The 26,733-nt window shown below is 35.9% G+C and overlaps 1 protein-coding gene across 1 annotated transcript in view; it reads right to left on the reverse strand.

Annotated features, from left to right (window-relative positions):
- Positions 1 to 26,733, reverse strand: part of PLS1 (plastin 1) — a 168,344-nt gene that overhangs the window by 63,366 nt on the left and 78,245 nt on the right. The window contains exons 4-6 of the mRNA XM_053710016.1: positions 11,660 to 11,789; positions 6,173 to 6,305; positions 4,383 to 4,464 (exon numbers count right to left, since the gene is read on the reverse strand). Coding sequence (XP_053565991.1) covers positions 4,383 to 4,464; positions 6,173 to 6,305; positions 11,660 to 11,789 — 345 coding nt within the window. The remainder of the gene's footprint in view (positions 1 to 4,382; positions 4,465 to 6,172; positions 6,306 to 11,659; positions 11,790 to 26,733) is intronic.

The raw sequence follows: 26,733 nt of genomic DNA on the forward strand, positions 1-26,733 counted from the left end.
AGGAGTTGTACAGAAGTATATTAAATAGTTTGTTAACTATTTTTAAATATATTTGTGTGTTTATTGTGGTTGCGTAAATCACAGGGGATTTGAACAGCCAATAGGATTTCAGTAGAATCAAATCAGCCAATAGGAATGCAAGGGATGCCATATTTAATACTTTAAATTCACTATTCAGTGTACGGCGGCAATCCTCCACGCTCCATGGTTCCAGGGTCCAGGATGAAGATAGAAGAGGTTGCCGCTTGGAAGGAGACTTCACCGCCGGACTTCAGGAATCAGTCGCCGCTTGGAAGAAGACTTCACCGCCGGACTTCAGTAACCGTGAGTACCTATCTGGGGGTTAGAGTTAGCCTTTTTTTTTAATTTTGTTTTTTTTTTTGGTTTTTTTAGATTAGGGATTTTGGGCAATCTTAAAAGAGCTGAATGCCATTTTAAGGGCAGTAAAAGAGATGAATGGGCAATGGGTAGTTTAGGATTTTTTAGTGTTAGGTTTTTTATTTTGGGGGGTTTTACTGTTAGAGGGGGACTTAGTAATTTTTTTTAAGGAAAATAGCTGTTTAACTTAGGGCAATGCCTTACAAAATGCCCTTTTAAGGGCTATTGGAAGTTTAGTATTAGATTAGGGGGTGTTTTTATTTTGGGGGGGCTTTTTATTTTCATAGGGATTAGGTTTAATTTTTTATTTTTGATAATCTTGTTTATTATTTTATGTTATGTTAGACTGTTTTATTTTCTGTAATTTTAGCTTAATTTAAACTTAGTTTTTTTATTTTATTTACTGCTGTGATTACCTTGTATCTAAGCCTCTGCAAACTGCCCACTTGACAGACTTGCATTTTAGCCAATCAGTGTTCACTCCAGGGTAACTTCCCGTGCATGAGCTCAATGTTATATATATGAAACACATGAACTAATGCCCTCTAGTGGTCAAAATGCATTCAGATTAAAGGCAGTCTTCAAGGTCTAAGAAATTAGCATATGAACCTCCTAGAACAACTCTAATAATTAACCTAGCTCTTCTAATGGTTTGTAAAGATCCCTTAGTTTATTGGGCATGGATGTATACACACAGATTCAATTCAATAAAGCCACATTTAGAAACTAATATCTTGCAGAAAAAAATACTAGTGAAACTTGAAAAATGTAGAATTCATAGACATTTGTGCCAGCCTCTTGTCACAGCTACCAGCTGCGAGTTCAGCTCCATTATTATCAATCGTGCCACGTCTATTTTGTAACTGTTCACTTCTTGCCACATAGAAAGAGTTCTATTATTAAGGATACTGGCATTACAAAAACCATTTCAAAACCTTACAATACAAGTTGGAAAAAAATACATCCTCTATGAAACAGTCCACTATGATATAAAGAAAACTTTGAAAAAGTAAAAGAGAAATGAAAGAAAACGTATCAAGTTGCAGACGGACACGTTATGAAGTAAGGAATCTGTCCGCCTGGAATCTTCCCTTGTTTTACAGTATAACTTGGAAACATTTACCATTGCACAAGAGCTCTCTTGTGCAATACTGACCCCTACTTTCAAGCAACCAATTGCATGGCATGTCAATCACTCAGAACAAGGAAGTGTCTTGATGATTTATTCTTAAGTGGTAGAGAGGCTAAAGAAGCAGTTTCTTAAATTTGTGGTTGCAGGCACACTCATGCAAGCTTGACTTTATTCATTAAAGGAACATTAAACACTAAACAAATGCTAGATTTAAAGAAAAAAATAGTCTGAGAATAACATGTGGATTAACTTTTTAAAATTTCATTAGTTGTTTAAATATTGACAAAATAAGTATAAAGTTTTAGCGTCTATAGAACAATGGGAGCTGCGATGTTATAACTTTAGTTACCTTTGCTGTGGCCTATCTGGGAAAGTTATAAAAAAGTCACTAGAGGGTGCAGCCAATGCCTGTGAGGAATATAACAGGATTCTGCACTTCCACTTCTAACAAGAATTGCAGAATGGATTTAAAGGGACAGTCTACACTTATAACAACTTTAGTCCATCCGTTAGATTCTTTTCCGATTTTCATTACACAGCCCTGCAGCCATATTGAGTCATCTACACATCCAGAGTAATTTACAATGAAAAGTTATATTCCAATGGTTAGAAATGGCCGCTCCACTCCACCTACCCAATACATCACCAACTCTCTTATTTTCCACTGTCCAATCAAAAATTAATCACCGATTAAAATACTGTATTGCGCTTTCAGTGCTTCGCGCATGTGCAACGGCCCTAGGAACCAACTATCCGGAACCAAACTTTCTCTCAATGTTTCTGCTGCTTTCAAATATCATAAGTACCCGTTATTATGCGTTTGTTTATTAAGAGTGTTTGATAATCGCTGCAAAGGTGGATTAGATTAGCAGTTGACAATTACCTAAAAGAAACTTCGGAGTGTCAGAATTGCTGCAACTGCGGAAGCGCAAACAAAGGGAGCGTTTTTGGGTTTGCTCCGATAACGCTGACAGACATCCGGTTTCTAGCTGTATCTCTATGCGCATGTGTATTAGAGTCCTATTACGTCACTTAGTGCTTCGTGCACGAGTGTGATAGGGAAGGAGAACCACTCGATAAGGTAGGAGGAGAAGCTATTGGGAGGAGTTTGGCGGCCATATTTGAATAATAAAATATAAACTTCTTTTAAAAAAATGTGGGTGAGTGAACAAGTGAAAATACGGATGCAGGGGTTCAATAAAGTTGTCAGCTAGAGATCGTAGCTATGGGCTAAGGTTGTTATAGGTGTAGACTGTCCCTTTAAAGGAAAGGGTGACAATATATATATATATATATATATATATATACACTATAATTTCGTTTGTAATGTCCATCGCCATCGCATCATCAATGGAATGTTGGCAGTGCGAGGCAGCCAACAGAATCCACCCTGCCATTTTCGGAATCCACCGGAATGGAGAAAAGGCAAACGGTGCATTACAAAAAAAAACACCGCCCGCATGAAGTATAACAAAAAAAAACGAAGCTCCCACACAAAGTATTAACACATACACTGCAAACCCACACATCGCAAAATAATAAAGTAAATAACCCCTTAATCCCTTAACCGTCAACCACCCACATCACAATAAACCTAATTACCCTATGAACCCCTAAACTGCAAAAACCCACATCACAATAAACCTAATTAACCTATTAACCCCATAAACCGCAAAACCCCCACATCGCAATAAACCTATCTACCCTATTAACCCATAAACCGCAAAACCCCCACATCGCAATAAACCTAATTACCCTATTAACCCCTAAACCGCAAAATCCCCACATCACAATAAACATAATTAACCTATTAACCCCTTAACCGCAAAACCACCACATCGCAATAAACCTAATTAACCTATTAACCCCTTAAACCACCAAAACCCACAACGCAACTAACTAACTAACTTACTAAGCCCCCTAACCTAACACCCCCTAAATTAACACAAATTACGTAAAAAATACTAAAGTTTAAAAAATAAAAAAGGTTAACATTACAGAAAATAAAACAAATAACCAAAGCTCCCCCAAAATAAAAACACCCTCTAATCTAAGAATAAACTTCCAGTAGCCTTTAAAAGGGCTTTTTGAAGGGCATTGCCCCAAGATAAACAGATTTTACATTAAAAATGCACAAAGTCCCACCTAACAGTAAAAAAATAAAATAAAAAACCTAAAACTAAAACACCTAAACTACCCATTACCCTGAAAAGGGCATTTGTTGGGCATTGCCTTTAAAAGGGCATTTAGCTCTTTTACAAAATGCCACCCTAATCTATTAAAAAAAAGTCTAACCCCCAGGTTGGTACTCGCCATTCCTGAAGTCCGGCGGAGAAGGTCCTGTCCCATGCGGGGAAGTCTTCTTCCAAGCAGCAACCTCTTCTTCCAGGAACAATCCGACATGGAGCGGAACGGAAGACCGATGACCGCGGAGCTAAAGACCGGCGACCCTGGAACTGAAGACCGGCAACCGCGGAGCCATGGAGCGTGGAGGATCCTCTTCATACGATCGCCGCCGTACACTGGATAGTGAATTCAAGGTATTAAAGATGGCATCCCTTGAATTCCTATTGGCTGATTTGATTCTTCAAATTCAAATCAGCCAATAGTATGAGATCTACTCAAATCCTATTGGCTGTTCAAATCAGCCAATAGGATTAGAGTTACTGAAATTCTATTGGCTATTCAAAACACTGAAGGAATAATGGGAGGAAACAACAAAGAGGCGGACCCTAAGCTAAAGGCACCACAGCTTGCAAAACCTTTTTCCCAAAAGCTTTTTCAGCCGAAGCAAACACATCAAACTTGTAAAGTTTAGAAAAAGTATGTAGGGAGGACCCCTCTAATTTTTTTAATAGAAGGAAAAACGTACCGAAATGGTGAATTCCGTCAGTTTCTTTTTATTAATTGCTCTTTCATCAATAGTGTCTGGTTGAGACTTATTGACCATTTTGCTGCAAAAAAATAGAAAAAGAATATTATTATCTGTAAGGTCTTTATTAATTCAAGAGACAATAAAAAAAGTTCTGAATTTGAAAAGTAGCAGGTACATGAGGCAATAAATCCATTTTAATTATCCAACCGTTAGTTTCAGTATTTATTATATGAAAATGGCTCTCTATACACCTGGACACACTTGTCATAAGAGATATACATGAGGTATAACTAGAATAGAAGGGTGTTTCATTTCATTCCTAATCGAAATTCGGAGGAATTCGCCAAATTTGGAGATTCAAATCGATTCGAATTTCCGAATTACCCTAGCAATGAAACTAAACTAATCCGAATGCATTTGTTACAAATAAATCCGATTTAGTTTGGATTTATTCGTTACATTCAAATGGCCATGGACTAATCACAATTTAGTATAACAATTTAATTTAGTGAGATTTAGTGAGATAGAACAGTGAAATAATTCCGTTTGTGTAACTTGGAACCATCTGAATCAACATAGCACATACTAAACTTCCGAATTTACGACTCAAATCAGAAACGAATACATCCAAATTTATTGTAATCCGAATGAATCTGAAACGAATACATTCAAATGTATCTGAATTCGAATCGATCCGAATTTAAATTTTAAAAAATCGGAATCGGTCCGAAACAAACCGAAACAAATTTTTCCGCTGTGCACATGTCTAATCTAGAACCCTTAAGAATAGTGATTACCCTTATTGAGCTCTGGCAAGCTTCTTCTGAGGTCTACACCTTGAGCATAAGATACACCATTTTTAAATCATATAAGACAAGTTCACTTTAATTTATCCCACAAAATGTATGCATTGAACCTCTGTTCCTATTTTCCTATATAGCTCCTTCTTTCAAATACACATAATAAATTTGAAATACTTTGTTGCAGCTTTAAAATTGAACTTGAAGCCCTATGCAGCTTTCAAGCTTAAAGTGAATGTAAATTATACGGTTGTTAATGTACACTAACAATTCTCAATAAACCTATAATTGAAACCGCAATGTTTTTTTTCTTCAAAATTCATGTTATCCTATTATAATTTATATTATAACTTATCTCCGTTCTGATGGATAACACCTCCCATCCTGGACTTCCTGTATTCTGACTACATTGCGTATAGAGCAGTCCCGCCTGCTCTATTACGTAGTCCTGAAGCACGCTCACGAAGAGAAATCAATTAGCCCATGCGTTTTAAAACTGTGGCTAATATGCGCATGTGTGCCCTGATCCATTGCGAATCGTAGTAAATGCTTAGCGCATGCGCTAGACGTGGACGAGAATTGCTTGTCAATCACGAATAGGAAGGGAACGCATGCGCAGTTATATCGCATGACGACAAAAAAAGGGGCTGGACGCCACGGGGTGTAATTGATTATTCGTTAAAGGAACTGTCTATCAACTTGGAACTGAGGGACAAGATGGCGGGCGGAGGAATAAAGTAAGAAATATAGCGATAAAAACGTTTATATTCGCATTTCTTATTCAATTAAAAAAAAAATCATGACTTAAACTAACGTTTATTTTTGAAGATTCACAACATGAGGATGAGAGGTGACCGTGAGTTTACATTCACTTTAAATTATTTGCCAAATACTCTTCTAGCTCAGATTTTTGTAAGTGACACTCTATGAGGTTACAAAATTTTGTGGTCCTTTCATGGTATAAAATAAATATCTACATTGACTTACCAAAGTAGGATTCCATCCCTGAGTGAGCTAAAGAGGCTATTATTGGATGGTTCCATAGGTACGAGATGTGCACAGTCTTGGTCATCTTTTAAAGCCTTATTTATCCAGTTAACAAAGGCTACCTTCTCCTCATCTGAAATAGCAAGCACAGATTATGCTATATTTTTGATGACACTAAACATATTTTTTCGTAAAGTTTCCAATTAAACCAGTCATGTTGTTACTTTTAAAATCTGGCATACAATTACACAGGTGTCATTTTAAAGGGACAGTCTAGTCAAAATTAAACTTTCATGATTCAGATAGGGCATGCAATTTTAAACAGCTTTCCAATTTACTTTTATCATCAAATTTCCTTTGTCCTCTTGGTATTCTTTGTTAAAAGTAAACCTAGGTCGGCTCATATGCTGATTTCGAAACCCTTGAAGGCCGCCTCTTATCTCAGGGCATTTTGACAGTTTTTCACAGCTAGAGGGCATTAGTTCATGTGTGTCATATAGATAACATTGTGCTCACGCACATGGAGTTACCTAGGAGTCAGCGCTGATTGGCTAAAATGCAAGTCTGTCAAAAGAACTGAAATAAGGGGGAAGTCTGCAGAGGCCTAGATACAAGGTAATCACAGAGGTAAAAAGTATATTAATATAACTATGTTGATTATGCAAAACTGGGGAATGGGTATAAAAGGGATTATCTATCTTTTTAACCCCTTAATGACCACAGCACTTTTCCATTTTCTGTCCGTTTGGGACCAAGGCTATTTTTACATTTTTGAGGTGTTTGTGTTTAGCTGTAATTTATCTCTTACTCATTTACTGTACCCACACATATTATATATCGTTTTTCTCGCCATTAAATGGACTTTCTAAAGATACCATTATTTTCATCATATCTTATAATTTACTATAAAAAAATATATAAAATATGAGGAAAAAATGGAAAAAAACACACTTTTTCTAACTTTGACCCCCAAAATCTGTTACACATCTACAACCACCAAAAAACACCCATGCTAAATAGTTTCTAAATTTTGTCCTGAGTTTAGAAATACCCAATGTTTACATGTTCTTTGCTTTTTTTGTAAACTATAGGGCCATAAATACAAGTAGCACTTTGCTATTTCCAAACCATTTCTTTTCAAAATTAGCGATAGTTACATTAGAGCACTGATATCTTTCAGGAATCTCTGAATATCCATTGACATGCATATATTTTTTTTTTAGTAGACAACCCAAAGTATTGATCTAGGCCCATTTTGGTATATTTCATGCCACCATTTCACCGCCAAATGCAATCAAATACAAAAAATCGTTCACTTTTCACAAATTTTTTCACAAATTTTTGGTTTCTAACTTAAATTATTTACAAACAGCTTGTGCAATTATGGCATAAATGGTTGTAAATTCTTCTCTGGGATCCCCTTTGTTCAGAAATAGCAGACATATATGATTTTGGTGTTGCTTTTTGGTAATTAGAAGGCCGCTAAATGCCACTGCGCACCACACGTGTATTATGCCCAGCAGTGAAGGGGTTAATAAGGGAGCATGTAGGGAGCTTTTTGGGGTAGTTTTAGCTTTAGTGTACTGTAGTAGACAACCCCAAGTATTGATCTAGGGCCATTTTGGTATATTTCATGCCACCATTTCACCGCCAAATGCGATCAAATTAAAAAAAACGTAAATTTTTTCTCAATTTTAGGTTTCTCACTGAAATTATTTACAAACAGCTTCTGCAATTATGGCACAAATGGTTGTAAATGCTTCTCTGGGATCCCCTTTGTTCAGAAATAGCAGACATATATGGCTTTGGCATTGCTTTTTGGTAATTAGAAGGCCTCTAAATGCCGCTGCGCATCACACGTGTATTATGGCTAGCAGTGAAGGGGTTAATTATGTAGCTTGTAGGGAGCTTGCAGGGTTAATTTTAGCTTTAGTGTAGAGCTCAGCCTCCCACCTGAAACATCAGACCCCCTGATCCCTCCCAAACAGCTCTCTTCCCTCCCCCACCCCACAATTGTCCCCGCCATCTTAAGTACTGGCAGAAACTCTGCCAGTACTAAAATAAAAGGTATTTGGCCCTTTTTAAAAAAAAAAAGAAGAAGCATATTTACATATGCTGATGTGTAGGATACCCCCTTAGACCCCAACCTCACTGATCCCCCACCAAACTGCTCTCTAACCCTTCCCCTCTGCAATAATGGGCGCCATCAGTTTTGTAACAAAATGTGCCTTTTTTTTAAAAAAAAATCCCTTTTCTGTAGTGTAGCTTTCCCCTCCACCGAGACCAACCCCCATCCCCTTCCAGGTCCCTTAGATTACATTTTACTGTATTCGTGTTTTTAACTTTTAACTTTTTTTTTTCTGTAGTGTAGCGGTTCCCACCCGCTCCCGCCCCGTGCAAGCGCCCGCCCACCACCCCCCGTGCACGCGCGCGCTCCCGTACGCGCCCCCGTAGCTCCCGCCCCCGATCCCGCCCCCCTCCACTCCACACAGAGCATTGATGGCCGCCCATCCGCCTCCCACGTAAGCTCCCACCCACCAACGATACCGGCCATCGATGTCCGGTGCAGAGAGGGCCACAGAGTGGCTCTCTCTGAATCGGATGGCCAAGGGGAATTATTGCAGGATGCCTCCATATCGAGGCATCACTGCAATAACCGGAAAGCAGCTGGAAGCGAGCAGGATCGCTTCCAGCTGCTTTCCAGACCAAGGACGTACGCCACACGTCCTCGGTCATTAACTGTATTTTTTTTGACGACGTGTGGCATACGTCCTTGGTCGTTAAGGGGTTAAACAATAAACATTCTGGAGTGTCTTAAATTTAATCTCTGTTGTTTTATTTACTATGGGCCCAGATTATGAGTGGAGCGCAAACATTTGCGCGCAAGCAATAAGGGGATTATCATGGGTGTTTGTGCTCGTCGGGCTTATCATTTGTATCACGAGCTGAAAGTAAACACCATCAACCGAGCACCATCATGATGTATGATAGAATGATTACCACGACTTCAGAGCTATGGTTAACTGTTTCGCGAAACAAAAAAGTGTCACAAAACACATCAAAAATACATTACAAAGTACAGTTACACTCATAATAACACCATCTAATTAAAATTATTCAAACAAAAATATTTCACAAAAAAGTTAGAAGGGCTCAAAGAAAAAAAGGCAAAGGGCTTTAACAAAGAAATACATGTATACATATTTATTTTTATATTTATTTATGTGTATATATGTATTTACAGACATATGTTCACATATACTGTAAACACATAAATACATATGTACATATATATATACATATATATATATATGTGTATGTTGCTGGGGTTGCTGTGTTCCTTGTTCAGAGAGGAATTGCCTGGTATTTTGGCGCTGGACTGACCGTAATAGGCGGGATCAGACTGATATACTACAGTAAAGTTCTTCTCTGTGAAAAGCATTACTGGGCTACAAGAAGCTGCACCCAGGTGGTAAATCACCATAGAACAGGCTAACAATAGTATTGAGCCAGTTGTTCGTTCCTGTGAGTGTGCTTCTCTCTGTGTGTATTTAGTCTCCCTATGAGAAAAAGGGGAAACCAGACGTGGACTCCTTGCTCAGTGTGCTTAGAGGAATATGGCTACACCTCACTGACGAGGCCCAATGAAGGCCGAAACGATCGCTGGGGTTGGTGTGTTCCTTGTTCAGAGAGGAATTGCCTGGTATTTCGGCGCTGGACTGACCGTAATAGGCGGGATCAGACTGATATACTACAGGAAAGTTCTACTCTGTAAAAAGCATTACTGGGCTAAAAGAAGCTGCACCCAGGTGGTAAATCGCCATAGAACAGGCTAACAATAGTATTGAGCCAGTTGTTCGTTCCTGTGAGTGTGCTTCTCTCTGTGTATATATATATATATATATATATATATATATATATATATATATATATATATATATATATATATATATGTGTGTGTGTGCATTGGAGTCCTTTGCAGTTAAGTAGATGAAAACATGTATAAAAGTATATTTATGCAATATTCATATTTAATAATATTTATCATTCCAATGTTCTGCACATAACAGAATATGTTTTATGTATTTGTAAAAAGATTTTCATATATTTTCATATATATATATACTATATATATATATATATATATATCTAGGTGTCAAGAGAAAAGTGAAATAAGATCAGCGCTAAGCTAAAAGACCCTGGGGCAGTATAGTCTGTAAAATATAACTAAGAAAAGGCTGCCTAATGCCTGAACATAGAAAAAAACTTGGGTCCCCACCCAAGAGTATCTGAGATATGTATGGGAAGGGCGGAAAAAGGCGCACTATTCAGTTATAGGAATATTAGTTCCAAAAAAAGATAAAAAAGGAAACATATATATATATAATTTATGAATAAATAGAATATATTCTTGTATGCTAAGAACATTGGAATGGAAAATGTTCATATTTTCATGTCCGGTTAGTGCACATGAGAATATGCAATCAGGTTTGCGTGAGATTGGGTGTTTTCTCCACTTTTTTTCTCCATTGACTTCTATGGGGGAATACGTTCGGCGTTTTGCACTCGTCATGTTAGTGCATGAGCGAAAACAGTTTGCTTTCAACTCATAATACGAGTGCAAAAAGCTTATTTGTAGCACAATTAACGCTTGAGCGGAGAGTTAATTAAAGCTCCACTTGTAATCTAACCCTATATATATATATATATGCTATCTAACTTTTTGTGCATGTCGGGTTGTGCTGGTATTACAAGTTGAAAGTTAAAAGTTATCACTCTTATGCTAACCCAGCATGCACAAAACCCATACGCAAAATAACCTATTCCCCCATAAAAGTCAATAGAGTGAAAAAAAGGAGGAAAAACTTGCACGCAAACCCGATCGCATATTCTCATGTGTGCTAAAGCGACATGAAAATATTAATATTTCACATTCCAATGTCCTGCACATAGCAGAATATGTGTAGAACATTGGAATGTGAAATATTTATAGTAAATACACAGTATAACAATGTATTAAAAATGAATATTGCATAAATATGATTTTACATGTTTTCATCTACTTAACTGCAAAGGGCTCCTATGAATTTCTATAAGATTTGAGAGTTTACTGTCCTTTTAAACTGGTTTTGGGTGGATGCATCTTGTAAAATTTGAATTATTAAAATATATTCAATAAAAAAATAAATCAAGAACTGAGAACAATCAGTGAGCTCTAAGAACTATCTCCTTCAAAAATGTAGGTAGAGCTTCCACTGGTGAGAAGAACTTAAAAAAATAATAAATTATACAATAGTAAAAGATATTAAATAGTGCCGTTTCTTATGCATTATAGATTTTTTATGAGTTTACTGTCCAGTAATGTTTGATAGTTTTTATCATTTAAGAACATACCATAGTTTAGGTTACCAGCTCTGTCCTGACTTCTAGAATCACCACTGTTCTGATTTCTACAGATCTCAAAGAATAAATAAAGACCCCACTTACCTGAATAAGAGTGTTGTGTTCCTTGGCTGGAAATAGAAGATGTCCCTCCTAAAGCAGTTATTCCCAGCCTCCTGTTGATTGATCTTCTAAATGTTCTGCTCACCTCTTTGCTTTTCAGGTCTTGTATCAGCTATCAAAGGCAAGAAATTGAGCTGTTTACTATTAATAAGGTTATCATATCTATGGATGTTTGTGAAGCATAGCTACAGTGTGAAATATAGTAGTTTAAATGGACAGGTAGACACATTGCGATGATGATTTATAGGATTAGATTACAAATGCAGAGCAATTGATACTACAGGGTGTGTTATCTTTTGCATTGTGACACCTCACGCACAGATACACAGGGCTAGATTACAAGGGGTGCTCTAAAGTTAGCGCACAAGCAATATTGGAATATCGCAAACACGTTATTTGCACACGTATTGCAAGTTAAAAGTAATCATTTTTCGCTCGCATGTAATCAAATTTAATGCACAGGGTTAGTGATAAAATAAAAATTGCAGCAAATACAACATAAATACATTCAAATAAACTGTTACACTCATATAAACACTATCTGATAAAAATTAGTCATATAAATATCAATAAACATTTTTTTTATAACGGTACAAAGGTATATGGCCATATCTGACTGCAAAGGGTTACAATGTACAGTATGTATATATATATATATATATATATATATATGTGTGTGTGTGTGTGTGTGTGTGTGTGTGTGTGTGTGTGTGTGTGTGTGTGTGTCTAAATAATAATTCTATAATAATATTTAATAATGTGGTTTAATGTGTATTTACTGTAAATATTTAACATTCCAATTTTCGCCACATGCAGGAAAAGGTTAGTGTACTCCTGTCAGGTTTGCGCGCATAAACCCGACAGGAGTACACTAATTCTTCATGTGCGTTAACCCGACCTGAGTTATATTAAGGTGCGTTATGTATTTATTAAATATAAAATATTGAAGAATATTAGTAATAAATGTCAATAATTGTTATACATGTACTAAAATATTCTAAAAAATCCATAGAATATTTATGTATTTTTAACAGTATCTAAAATAATTATTAATAATTATTAGTAATATTTTTTCAATATTTTATATTTAATATTTAAATAATGCGCCTTAAGATAACTAATTCTTCATGTGTGCTAACTCAACACCGCGCTAGACCTAAATCGTGAAACCTGAAGCATGTTATGCATTATTTACATTCCAATTTTCTTCACATTGACAAAAAAAAATTTCATTATGAAATATATATATATATGATAATGTTAATATAAAATATATATCTAAAACCAAATATATATAGGAATAGATATATAGGTTTAGGTACAGTATATACTGTATATAGAAATATGTATTTACAATTTTTTTTAATTTCCTGTAAGTGAAGAACATTGGAATGTTTAATATGAATTACTCCTGTCTGGTTAGCTTGCGAGCAATAAATGTTAAGTTTTTTCTTCTGCACCCTCTATTGATTTCTATGGGGAGAATTGAATATGTTAGTGCGGTTGTGATATCTAAAGTCCTTTAGTTAGTGCATGTCAGGTTTAGCTCATGTGCAAAAGTTTTACTTGTAATCTGGCCCACAATCTAGTATTAGAAGTTGATGTAAAATATATTATCCAAAGCATTTCAATGTTGCTGAAACTTCTTTTGTGCAACTTATACTTTTATTGAATTATCCCGCTCATTGCACTCATATGAGTTTAGCATAATTTAGCACATTGTAAGACCAGAAGTAAACCATTATTATCAATAGTATAGCAAAGAACTACATGAATAATTGGATTACTTGCGTTTCGGCTTAGCACTCTGTTATCTGTTATCCAACATGAATTTTACTGCACCCCCGAATAGAGATCTATTACAGGATTTAGCACACCCATTCTATCCAGCATGCAGATGTTAGTGAACCCTAGACTACAATAAAAAACTTTAGTCTTCTAATATTAACACAAAAATAGAAGGGATCTTGACTGTACTCGAGTAATGTTAACGCACAATAGCGTTAATATTTTTGAGCTCCCCTTGTAATCTAAGACAAAATGTTTAATTATGTTTAGTAAAACAACTTTGCGATATATTTTTTTAATTATTTTCCCCCATTTTCTATAATTGCATTTTGAAAAGGCCTATATTAAAATTGGAGCACAAAAATGTTAGCGCTATTATGTATTAATTAGTCGATAAGCCTGCCAGAGGGCAGTCTATGTTGAAAAAATACAAACCCCCAAGCTAAATTTACAAAAAAATAAAAAAAGTAAAATGACAGAAAAAAATAAACAAACCTATCCAAAATAAAAAATGTAAACCTAAACTAATACCCCTATAAAAATAAAAAATCCCCCCAAAATAAAAACCACCCCCTAATCTAATACTAAACTCTCAATAGCCCTTAAAAGGGCCTTTTGTAGGGAATTGCCCTAAGTTAAACAGCTCTTTTACCTCTAAAAAATACTAAGTCCCCCTAACAGTGAAACCAAACCCACCAAAATAAAAAAACCTAACAGTAAAAAAAACTAAACTACCCATTGCCCCTAAATGGGCATTTGTATGGGCATTGCCCTTAAAAGGGCATTCAGCTCTTTTACTGCCCTAAAAAGGGCAATCAGCTCTTTTTCTAGCCCAAAAAACCCTAATCATAAAAAAACACCTCAAAAATGAAAATAAAAAAAGCCTAAACCTAAGCCCCAAATAGGTACTCAATTTAATGTAATCTTAGGTTGTTTTATTTTTTTTAAAGTACTGTTAGGATTTTTTATTTTAATTGTAATGTAGTATTTTATTATTTTATGTAATTAAGGGGTTAATTTAGGGGGTGTTAGTCATTAAATTAGGTATTTGCGTTGTGGGGGTTGGTGGTTTAGGAGTTAATAGGTAAATTAGGTTTAATGCGTTGTGGGTGGGTGGCAGATTAAGGGTTAATATGTTAATTAAGTTTATTGCGTTGGTGGTGGATGGCGGTTTAGTGGTTAATTAGTTAATTATTTAATTTGCGATGTGGGGGAATGGCAGATTAGTGGTTAATAGATGTATTAGGTAGTTTGCGATGTTGGGGTTGGCGGATTTAGGGGTTAATAATTGTAATAATTAGTTTTTTGTTTTTTTCTTGATACTTCGTGCGGGCGGTTATTTTTTTTTAATACTTATTGTGGGCGGTTAGGTTTTTATTTTGTTAATACTTATTGCGGGAGGTAAGGGTTTTTTTTTTTGTAATGCTCCGTTTGCCTTTGCTGCATCCCGGTGGATTCCAAAAATTTCAGGGTGGTAAAGAATCCAACTTCTTTTGTCTGCCTCGTGCTGCCAACATTCTTTTGATGATGCGTGCACAACTGGCGACAGACACGTTACAAATGTAATTATAGTATAGATATTGCCCAAGCGTAATCCATGCACATATACATGCACCTTAACCTCATCCCAGTCCTACTCCTTATCATATACCATATGCTTTGTTTCCTAAGCATTATGTCTACAGTCTAAATATAACTTAAATCCTTTATTTCCATATCATTTTCATGTGTTTTGTAAGCAAACTAGCATGCAACAATTATTTACTTCCGGTCTTAAAAAATGCTAAATTTGAAATTGGTATTGTGCTGTTCGAATTTTAAAAACTATCTCTAATTAGCCTTAGAATAGATTATTATATAAGGAACTGCAAAACAATATAGATCTTTCTAACATGACCATGGCAAGCAGTAACAAGTCCTGATTGGCTCCTTCAAATAAGGCAGTTGGTGGGTGGAGCTTGGTCATTGAAAAACAATTGCAACAAATAGGATTCTAAGGCATATACCCTCTATGTTAATTTTTTGCAAGACAGCAGACAGAATCTTGAAATTACAAAGTGTTTACTGTCTCTTTATTTTGTAACTACACTAAGAAGCAATTCCAAGGTATATTTAAGGATCATTTGATATTCTTTTTTATGGTTTTACAATGAGTATAATTCTATATGATTCATGTAAAATGCACCCCATCTGCTCAGCTAAAATGGGCTGTGGGCCATTCTGGCTGAAAATGAATAAACATTTTGTGTATACTGTAATACATTTGTTATATTTAGTGAATGATTTTGGATTTTAAATGTATTTATGTAAATCTATTTGAGAATAAATACTTATTGTTTATAAAGAAATACGGAATAAAATATGCTATCTTTTATTACTGAGAAGAAAACACTTGCCACAAATGAATGTTTCAAATTAAAATGAGAATGTTTAGTGGAATATTGAAAGCATAGAACTGGAAAGATTAAATATTAGTTATATTCATGATAGTCGATGTATGTTAAATATTTACTTAACATGGGAGCTCATAAACTGATAAAAGTTACACTGTAAGTCTCAGTAATGATGTGTGCATCTTAGCGACAACAAACTGGGTGTATTCTAACCCATAATGCACCTGGACATAGTGAATAATGATCCAAATACCTTTCTGCACATTACATAACCTTTATCATTTTAAAGAAATAGTAACCACACAATTAGCTTGCTAAGGTCACAGAAACGGTTATGTTTGACTTTGTAGAACAATGTGTTGAACTTTTTTTCCAGGAAATAATACGGTAATAGCTATTCAGGTTGGAAAAAAAGACTCAAGTCCATCAAGTTCAACCTTTTGCACATTCCTATTACTACTCTTGATCCTGCATCTTATCTAATGTAAGTCACAGAGTTGTGCTTCAACACAACAGTCTTACTAAAGGGATATGAAAACCTTTTTTTTATATAAAAAAACTCGGTGAGTAAATAACGCAAAAAAATGAGCGGTATCGCACTGTCCCTAGTGCTGCCATTACAAGTTACAAAAAACCTTCTTTTGTTGTGCGATATGGTGCGATGTGCTCCATACCGTACAAAAGCCAAGGCCTGACTTTACATGCTTGTGCACGTTTTCCTCCAGACAGCAATAAAGAGAAAGTGTTAGAAAAAAAAACTAACACCTGCGATCTTGGAATGGCGATCGCCGTAACATATTCCCCCTTGAAGTCTATGGGGAAAAGAAAGTTATGTAAAAACTAGGGATGCCCCGAAATTTCGGCCGCAGTAATGTTTTGGCCGAAAAGGCATTTTTGGCTATTTTGGTTTTCGGTTTTGCCTGTTATTTTCGGTAAAATTATTGTGTAGCATATTTCAAATTTGAAGCTAGTCTAGATCTGCTGTTTGAGTTCATTTCTTGACTTACTGTTTCTCATATAATAATAGTTTTCTAGGACTATACTTTATGTGGATGATTGGTAAAAAAAAAATACTGTTAAATCTGATTCTGTTACACAGAACTAAATACAGTTTATTAATATTTGATATTGTTTTAAGTAGGGATGCACCAATATTTGGCCGAAAATGACATTATCATTTTTTGCCTGTTTTTTTTTTTCTTGGTAAAATTATTGTGTAGCATATTATTGTTTTAATATATTTCTGTTCAATTTTTGTATGTTACTTTCAATAAAAGTGTGGTTATTTTATTTTATTGGCTTGCAGGTTTTCAATTCAGATTCATTCATAAAATAGTCTAATTATGCAAAAAAACGAAAAAAAAATTATTTTAAAATAATTTGGGGAAAAAAGAAATTTTCGGTTTCGGTATTCGGCATCCTGGATTTTCGGATTCAGTTTCGGTCCAGAATTTACATTTTGGTGCATCACTAGTAAAAACACCCTAACATAAACCTCTAGTCTAAATACTTCTAATCTGCCGCCCACGACATCGCTGACACAAAATAAAGTGATTAACCCCAAAACCGCTGCCCCCACATCGCTAACCTAAATAAACATATTAACCCCTAAACCATTGGCCCCCACATTGCTTCTACTATAATAAACCTATTAACCCTAATCTGCCGGCCGCCTACATTGTTACTACTATAATAAACCTATTTACCCCTATACTGCTGGCCCCCGCATCGCTACTACTATAATAAACCTATTAACACCTAAACCGCTGGCCCCCCACATCACTACTACTATAATAAAACTATTAATCCCTAAACCGCCGGGCCCCCACATTGCTAATACTAAACTAAAGCTATTAACCCCTAAACTTCAAAATACCCACGTTGCGACAAACTAAATTAAACTATTAATCCCTAAACCTAACATCCCCTAACTTTTAATTAAATTTACAATATAACTACCTTTAAATAATTAAAAACTTACCTATGAAATAAAAAAAACTAAGCTTAAACTATAAATTAACCTAACATTACTATATTTAAAAAAAAAACAAGAAAAAAAAACCCTAAGTTACAAAATTATAAAATCCTAACACTACAAAACACTAAAATTAAGAAAAAAAAAAAAAAAAAAACTAAGATTACAAAAAATAAACTAAATTATCCAAAATAATAAAAATTAAACCTAATCTAATAGCCCTATAAAACAAAAAAGCCACCCCAAAATAAAAACACCCCCTAATCTATCAATAAACTACCACTAGCCCTTAAAAGGGCATTGCCCTAAGTTAAACAGCTTTCACCTACAAAAATTACAAAGTACCTCCTAACCAAGGGCGTATTAAGATATAGGCCAACAAGGCCGGTGCCTAGGGCAGCAGATTTTTAAGGGGCAGCAGAATTTTGAGTCCCTAGGGCCACTTTACTGAACTCAGGGCCGGGTGGCTAAAACAACCAATTATTAATGACTTAAATGGCTGGCCCTGCTATTGCTATCCTATGGGATTGTATGTGGGTGCGCATGATGTGGTGACAGTGGAGGCGGAGCTCACTTGCAAAGCCTGGCCTGGACTGAGAAGGAATGCGGTATTCTTCCTGGCTCCACCGCATGATTGAGACTCACACAGACTACACAATGCAGTGTGCACTACAACGTGACCACTGTGAAACAGCATATGCCTTTTTCCCTTCAATACATCTTCATTAGGCATTAAAATACGGATTAGTCACTAAATACTTGTACATTTACTGTTTGTCTATCTGTCATACATGCAAAGAATAAGTATTTATTGCTGAACAACTATGTGACTTAAAAAACAACTGAAAATATGTTGTATGCATTTAATACATCCAGAAACAATACAAGTATATACTTTATTATGATTGTATCATGTGACTTTATCCCCTAGGATACAATTCCTAAACCTATCATAACTACTGTTGTATTTTTTAAGTACTCTTAAAGGGCAGTTTGTATATTCATTACATATTTATCCAAGCAGATATTTTGCTTGAATAACTGTCAATCACCAAAGAAGATGTTTAAGGTTAAACAACTACCTACTGACAAACTATCATACAGTGAAGGATATTTTTTTTCTGATATAAACACTTTAATCATCTGACTTGCAAAATAATGTCTTTATATATATATATATATATATATATATATATATATATATATATATATACTGTGTATATATATATATATATATATATATATATATATATATATATATGTGTGTGTGTGTATGTGCGTGACCAGAGTGAATGCAAGCCCTGGTGAACATCTACTTAAAAAGACATTATTTTTTTTATTTTTTACACCCTGTCCCACAAATATGATGTCTAAAAAAAAGGCCTTAAACCTGGGATGGGGTGGGGGGGCAGCAGAATTTTAAGTGCCTAGGGCAGCACAAAACCTAAATACACCCCTGCTCCTAACAGTAAAACCCCCCACAATAAAAAAACTTGTCTAAAAAAAAACTAAGCTACCCATTACCCCTAGGGGCATTTGTATGGGCATTGTCCGTAAAAGGGCAATCAGCTCTTTTGCGCCCATTAAAATATCCCTAATATAAAAAAAAACACCCCAAAAAATAAAACATAAACCTAACACTAACCCCAGAAAATGTAGTCCGGACATCCATCTTCATCCAGGCGGCGAGAAGTCTTCATCCAGACGGCAAGATCTTTATTTATCGTGGGGGCATCTTCTATATTCATCCCGGTGACGCGGAGCTGTGACGGTTCGAAGCTGACTAGGACCAGCAGCGACAACGACATCCAGTGCAAAGGCTCCTCTTCATGCGATCTCCACCGCACACTGAAGCTTGTATGCAAGGTACCCCTTTTATATTGGGGTACCGTTGCATTCCTATTGGCAGAAAAATTCAAATCAGCCAATAGGATGAGAGTTGCTTAAATCTAATTGGCTGATTTGAACAGGTTTTTTTAGGTGTTAGCGATGCAGGGGCGGCAGTTTAGGGGTTAATAAGTTTATTTAGGTGTTAGCGATGTGGGGGGTCAATATATTTAAACAAACCACGATAAGCAGCACTCAGGGGAAATGTTAAAATCCAAATTTTTAATGATAACGATTCAAATAACACATTCCAAGGATAGGAGGACAAAAAACAAGATATCCTTACGCGTTTCGTGCCTGTTGGCACTTAATCATAGGATAATGTGAGCACCCACTAGTCTGTCCTCTTATTGGCCTTTCCTCAAATCATCTAAAGGTTCACAAGCTGAACACTATTAGAAATTATTCAGACCAACGAGAGAGCAAGCAGTGTTGCTCATCAAAAAACATAACAATGTAGCAAATTAAAATCAGTGAATGAGACAACTGTCTCAATCACACTATGAAAAAGCGATCTTATTGAAAAAAAATATATATGGAGAACATTAGAGGGAAATTGATCTAACCATAAGTATTGTTCATATTACTGAAAAAATGATTGCGCATGTATATGTATAAAAACCAATCATCAATTCTTACAAACAATTACTTATACATAAAAAAAAAACACTCTTCTATAAAAATATCAAACATATCTAATTCTTACAAATTATATAGGTATGTTCTAATATGTGGGATTTTATAATATCTTTATGTTCAATAAGAAAATAGGACTGGTAAAGTAAAGTAAACATATACGATGTTAGAGAGAACATATAATATTAATAAGCAAGTGAAGCTCTTAATTCATTACCCAGAGTATATATACAAAAACATACAACCTAGGTATATATTAAATGTCCCCCTTCCAAACATCACATATAAAAATTCACTATGAATACCAGACACAATTTTGAACTCTTTGCCTGTGGTTGTACTCGTGAAGGATTCACCTTTTAATACAAAACCACAAGTGCCACAATTAATGGTACCACATTTAAAAGTACCCTTTTTATTTAGTCAATCAACACCAGTACTACTACAGGGAGTGCAGAATTATTAGGCAAATGAGTATTTTGACCACATCATCCTCTTTATGCATGTTGTCTTACTCCAAGCTGTACAGGCTTGAAAGCCTACTACCAATTAAGCATATTAGGTGATGTGCATCTCTGTAATGAGAAGGGGTGTGGTCTAATGACATCAACACCCTATATCAGGTGTGCATAATTATTAGGCAACTTCCTTTCCTTTGGCAAAATGGGTCAAAAGAAGGACTTGACAGGCTCAGAAAAGTCAAAAAGAGTGAGATATCTTGCAGAGGGATGCAGCACTCTTAAAATTGCAAAGCTTCTGAAGCGTGATCATCGAACAATCAAGCGTTTCATTCAAAATAGTCAACAGGGTCGCAAGAAGTGTGTGGAAAAACCAAGGCGCAAAATAACTGCCCATGAATTGAGAAAAGTCAATCGTGCAGCTGCCAAGATGCCACTTGTTTGGCCATATTTCAGAGCTGCAACATCACTGGAGTGCCCAAAAGCACAAGGTGTGCAATACTCAGAGACATGGCCAAGGTAAGAAAGGCTGAAAGACAACCACCACTGAACAAGACACACAAGCTGAAACATCAAGACTGGGCCAAGAAATATCTCAAGACTGATTTTTCTAAGGTTTTATGGACTGATGAAATGAGAGCGAGTCTTGATAGGCCAGATGGATGGCCCCGTGGCTGGATTGGTAAAGGGCAGAGAGCTCCAGTCCGACTCAGACGCCAGCAAGGTGGAGGTGGAGTACTGGTTTGGGCTGGTATCATCAAAGATGAGCTTGTGGGGCATTTTCGGGTTGAGGATGGAGTCAAGCTCAACTCCCAGTCCTACTGCCAGTTTCTGGAAGACACCTTCTTCAAGCAGTGGTACAGGAAGAAGTCTGCATCCTTCAAGAAAAACATGATTTTCATGCAGGACAATGCTCCATCACACGCGTCCAAGTACTCCACAGCGTGGCTGGCAAGAAAGGGTATAAAAGAAGAAAATCTAATGACATGGCCTCCTTGTTCACCTGATCTGAACCCCATTGAGAACCTGTGGTCCATCATCAAATGTGAGATTTACAAGGAGGGAAAACAGTACACCTCTCTGAACAGTGTCTGGGAGGCTGTGGTTGCTGCTGCACGCAATGTTGATGGTGAACAGATCAAAACACTGACAGAATCCATGGATGGCAGGCTTTTGAGTGTCCTTGCAAAGAAAGGTGGCTATATTGGTCACTGATTTGTTTTTGTTTTGCTTTTGAATGTCAGAAATGTATATTTGTGAATGTTGAGATGTTATATTGGTTTCACTGGTAAAAATAAATCATTGAAATGGGTATTTATTTGTTTTTTGTTAAGTTGCCTAATAATTATGCACAGTAATAGTCACCTGCACACACAGATATCCCCCTAAAATAGCTATAACTAAAAACAAACTAAAAACTACTTCCAAAACTATTCAGCTTTGATATTAATGAGTTTTTTGGGTTCATTGAGAACATGGTTGTTGTTCAATAATAAAATTAATCCTCAACAATACAACTTGCCTAATAATGCTGCACTCCCTGTATTCCTTCGGGACACCAGGTATGGTGATAACTTTGTTGCCAGGGTTGGTGGCTTTTTTGAGACAAACTTAATGCTTTCAATGAAAGGAGCCAATATTTGAACTGAATTAAATATTCAATGGAGAAAACAACAGGTTGTTTACCACCAACCAAATTCCAATCCTTACTCTTACTCTTTTTGACCTTGAGATCCATTTTCTTGATCTCCTCTAGATCCTGTAACATCTTTGATTCTTCATAACCTCTATATTTAAGTCTTTCAATGAGTTTGCCAGCCTGTATCTCAAAGCGAGATTCTGAATTTGTATTTCTTCTTAATCTTAGAAGTTGGCAAAATTGTATTGCCAGAGGTAGATTTTCTAAAAGTATCAGTCACAATTTGTTTTTTTGTCCTCCTATCCTTGGAATGTGTTATTTTAATCGTTATCATTAAAAATTTGGACTTTAACATTTCCCCTGAGTGCTGCTTATCGTGGTTTGTTTGGATCTTTTGTTTTGGTGTGCTCAGCCGCTAGCGTGCACCACGTCATAGTATCCAGTTACACACCAAACATTTGCAATACTGGCAGTCTGTCTGTTGAAGGAGAGTGGCGGTGTCAGGCCTCGAGCAGCACAAAGGATTTGTTTGGTCAATATGTTTATTTAGTGTTGGCGATATGGGTGGGCAGCGGACTAGGGGTTAATAGGTTTAATATAGTATTTGCGATGCTAGGTAATGGCAGTTTATGGGTGTTAGTGTACTTTGTAACATTTTTGTTATGAGTTTTGTGAAACATTTTTGTTTTGCAAAATCCATAACTACCGTTCTCAGATCGTGGAATGGATTGTGGCGGTATAGGCTATAACGCTAGATCGAACAACTTGTAACATGAGAGACCTAAAAAAAAGTCATTTTTTGGGGCAGCGCATGAGAGAACTTGCAAATATTCTGTAACTCACCGCCATCAAAAAAAACATGAGATAGCATTCCCACAAGATAGGTCACCAAAGGAATGGAAGTCTTCATATAATTAAAGTGGCTGCCCAAGTTAGCTAATTCCTTGTCTTTGCACGACTAAAAACCGGGGTAAAATAGCAATGATAGCGCAGTAAGGTTTACTACATTTTAACTAAACCAAAGGCACTCAAAAAGCCACAAACAAATTGTATTCATCAATTACTGAACAAACCAATTATAAAGACCCTACAAAGACCAATCACACATAATCAAGGCTTATAATAAGCAGTCACATGAACCACACCTTCTTATAACACTAAGATATTAGGGTATGTAATCTTAATCTAAATGTATTTAGTTCTGGTCATTTGCATCTTTTTGTCATTATTGTTCAATTTAAATAAGATAAAGTCATATTTCTCTTTAAGATGCAAACTTCTCTTGTTTTATTGTTTGTTATGTTTTGTTTATTGTAAACCCCTAGTTTTAAATTATCATGTTATTGCTGGTCCAAGAGTGACCATCTAAACCCAAGGGGATAGAAAATGTGGACTTATGCAACCTGGGTACACTAAATACTATTGAATATGATGCAATATTTGAGATGATTGTTCCTTACACTGTGAATGTTTTCAACTTTATTGTATTGTCCTCAACAAAAATAATAAAAAAATAAATTTAAAAAAAGACATTTTTTGAGTGCAGAATGTAGAGTTGCGTAAATGCTGAAATGCTAGCGGTATAGCCCTACCGCCTCGACTTGTAATACGGGAGACCTGCATATTACAGTGGTATAGCCGTACCGCAACACTTGTAATCTCGTTGTATGATAGCAGTTTTTGCAACAATGTTTGTAGTGGTTATACAAAATTGCAAAGACTGCTGCTAAAGACGTGCACGCTCCTGAAGTTTCATGAGCCTTCCTAGGTTTACTCTTCAGCAAAGGATACTAAGAGAATGAAGCACATTTGATATTGAACAAAACTGGAAAGTTGTTTAAATTAAAATTGCATGAATCATGAAAGTTGAATTTTGACTTTACTATCCCTTTAGTTTATGTAAAAGTGATAAAGTATGTTCAGTGATTGTGTGCACCTATCAGATTTCTAGCTCCCAAACTAAGACCTCTCTAGGTCATGTGAGGGTACCTGAAATTATACAGGTCTTTTATATTGTAATATTATGTATTTTCGTCATTAGTGAAGTAGGAAAAGTATGACACCTTAAAGGGTCTACTCCAGAATTGTTATTATTTAAAAATATAGATAATCCCTTTATTACCCATTCCCCAGTTTTGCATAACCAACACAGTTATATTAATATATTTTTTACCTCTGTAATTACGTTGTATCTAAGCCTCTGCAGACTGCCCCCTTATTTCAGTTCTTTTGACAGACTTGCATTATGGGCAATCAGTACTGACTCCATGGGAGTGAGCATAACGCTATCTATATTGCACACAGCTGTGAACATTTTTAAAATGCACTGAGGCTTTAAGGGCTTAGAAATTAGCATATGAGCCAACCTAGGTTTAGCTTTCAACAAAGAATACCAATAGATCAAACCAAATTTGATGATAAAAGTAAAAATGTGTCAGTATTTAAATAGTATTTTTTTTTAAAAGGACATGAAGCCCAATTTTCATGGTTTAGAAATAGCAGGCAATATTAAACAACTTTCCATTATCTAATTTTCTTCATTCTCTTGATATCCTTTGTTGAAAAGCATATCTAGATAGGTTCAGTAGCTGCTGACTGGTGGTTGCACATAGAAAACTCGTGTGATTGGCTCACCCATGTGCATTGCTATTTATTCAACAAAGGATATCTGAAGAATGAAGCAAATTAAATAATAGAAGTAAATTGGAAAGTTGTTTAAAATTGTATTCTCTATCTGAATCATGTTATACATTTTTGGGGTTTAATGTCCCTTTAAGTGTAAGTTTCATGGAGAATGGTATTTTTATTTTTTTAAATTACACCAGTAATTCCTTTCCAGGGCAGTACTGCCCAGGGGCGGCAGTGGGATTATTGAGGGGGACACTGATAGGCATAAATTGTAAAGGAGTACAATAGGATGCTAGTGGACCCCTCCAAGTATAATTATCGAGATTTGTTGTGCTTTATCCTAGAAACAAAGAGTAGGGTAAAACCTTTCTTGCGCTGCTAGTTCTATGAGGTAAGCGAAATCTCCTGTGATATTCCCCCTTAAAATATCAGGTGTAGTGATCAAGAAAAAATGTGTGGTTAGAAGATATAGCGCAAAGAATACTTTAACCTCTGTGGATTTTCTCTGAGCGGAAATCAAAAATAAAGTGACTATTAGTTTGCATATAAATCAATATATTATGACGTAAAAGTGTACCAAGGTATTAAAATTCATCTATATCTATTTGTGTCTAAGGTTATCTAATTAAATATATAGATACACAGTATATATGATTATATAAAATGCATTTATTGTCTAAAACCACTTAAAGTCAGATATTCTGAGAAATTTAGATCATATAAAATTCAAAAGCGGTCGGCCGACCATTAGAACTAAAATGTTCAGGGTACCCCACTAGTTAAAACGAGTGACAACAATCTCTGTAATCATTTGAAGTTCCGTATAATGGGTAAAGTCTGTATTGGGGCCAGTTCCCGTAATATTTATATCCTTTTCAGTGTTGATTGCAAATTATTGTCCATATTTGTATATCTATTGTCAAACAAACGAAGGTATTTTGTCTCGTTATTGTGTTATAAAGTTATTTCTTATTAATGGGAGTATCCGTAACGTTTTTGGTGAAGAAGTCAGTACTCTGCCTTGAGCTTACCACACACACCGGTCCTGGAGCCTATCGGTTGTCTTCCTTTGTATCTGTCGTAAGGAGTAACAGGTCTGTGTCCCAGAGGAAATTCCTCTGCACTGTTTCTTCGGCTCTGCGGTCCTGCATGTGCTCATTTAAGAGCAGTGTCTTTTTTATCTCCAAAGATCTTCGATAAGTTTTCAGCAGTTCAAGCTTTTGAATATAGATGAATTTTAATACCTTGGTACAATTTTCTGTCATAATATATTGAATTATATGCAAACTAATAGTCAATTTATTTTTTATTTCCGCTCAGAGAAATTCTTTGCGCTATATCTCCTAACCGCACACTTTTTTTTTCTTTATCCTAGAAACACAAAGCAGAACAACTTTCTTACATTGTATTTGAAGTGTTACTGCACTTTCACCTAGATTACAAGTATTGTGGTACAGCTATACTGCTGAAAATTTGGCCTTTGCGAGCGGAATAGTCAGCTCACCCGTATTACAAGTCGCGGCAGTACGGCTATACCGCAACTCTCCATTCCGCACTCAAAAATGGCTTTTGAGTGTGGAATTTTCAGCTCACCCGTATTACAGGTTGTGTGGTCTGGTATTACGCTAGCGTTATAGCTTATACCGCCACAA

Source organism: Bombina bombina, chromosome 4, assembly GCF_027579735.1.
Source record: "Bombina bombina isolate aBomBom1 chromosome 4, aBomBom1.pri, whole genome shotgun sequence".
In the NCBI taxonomy this organism is placed as follows: Eukaryota; Metazoa; Chordata; class Amphibia; order Anura; family Bombinatoridae; genus Bombina; species Bombina bombina.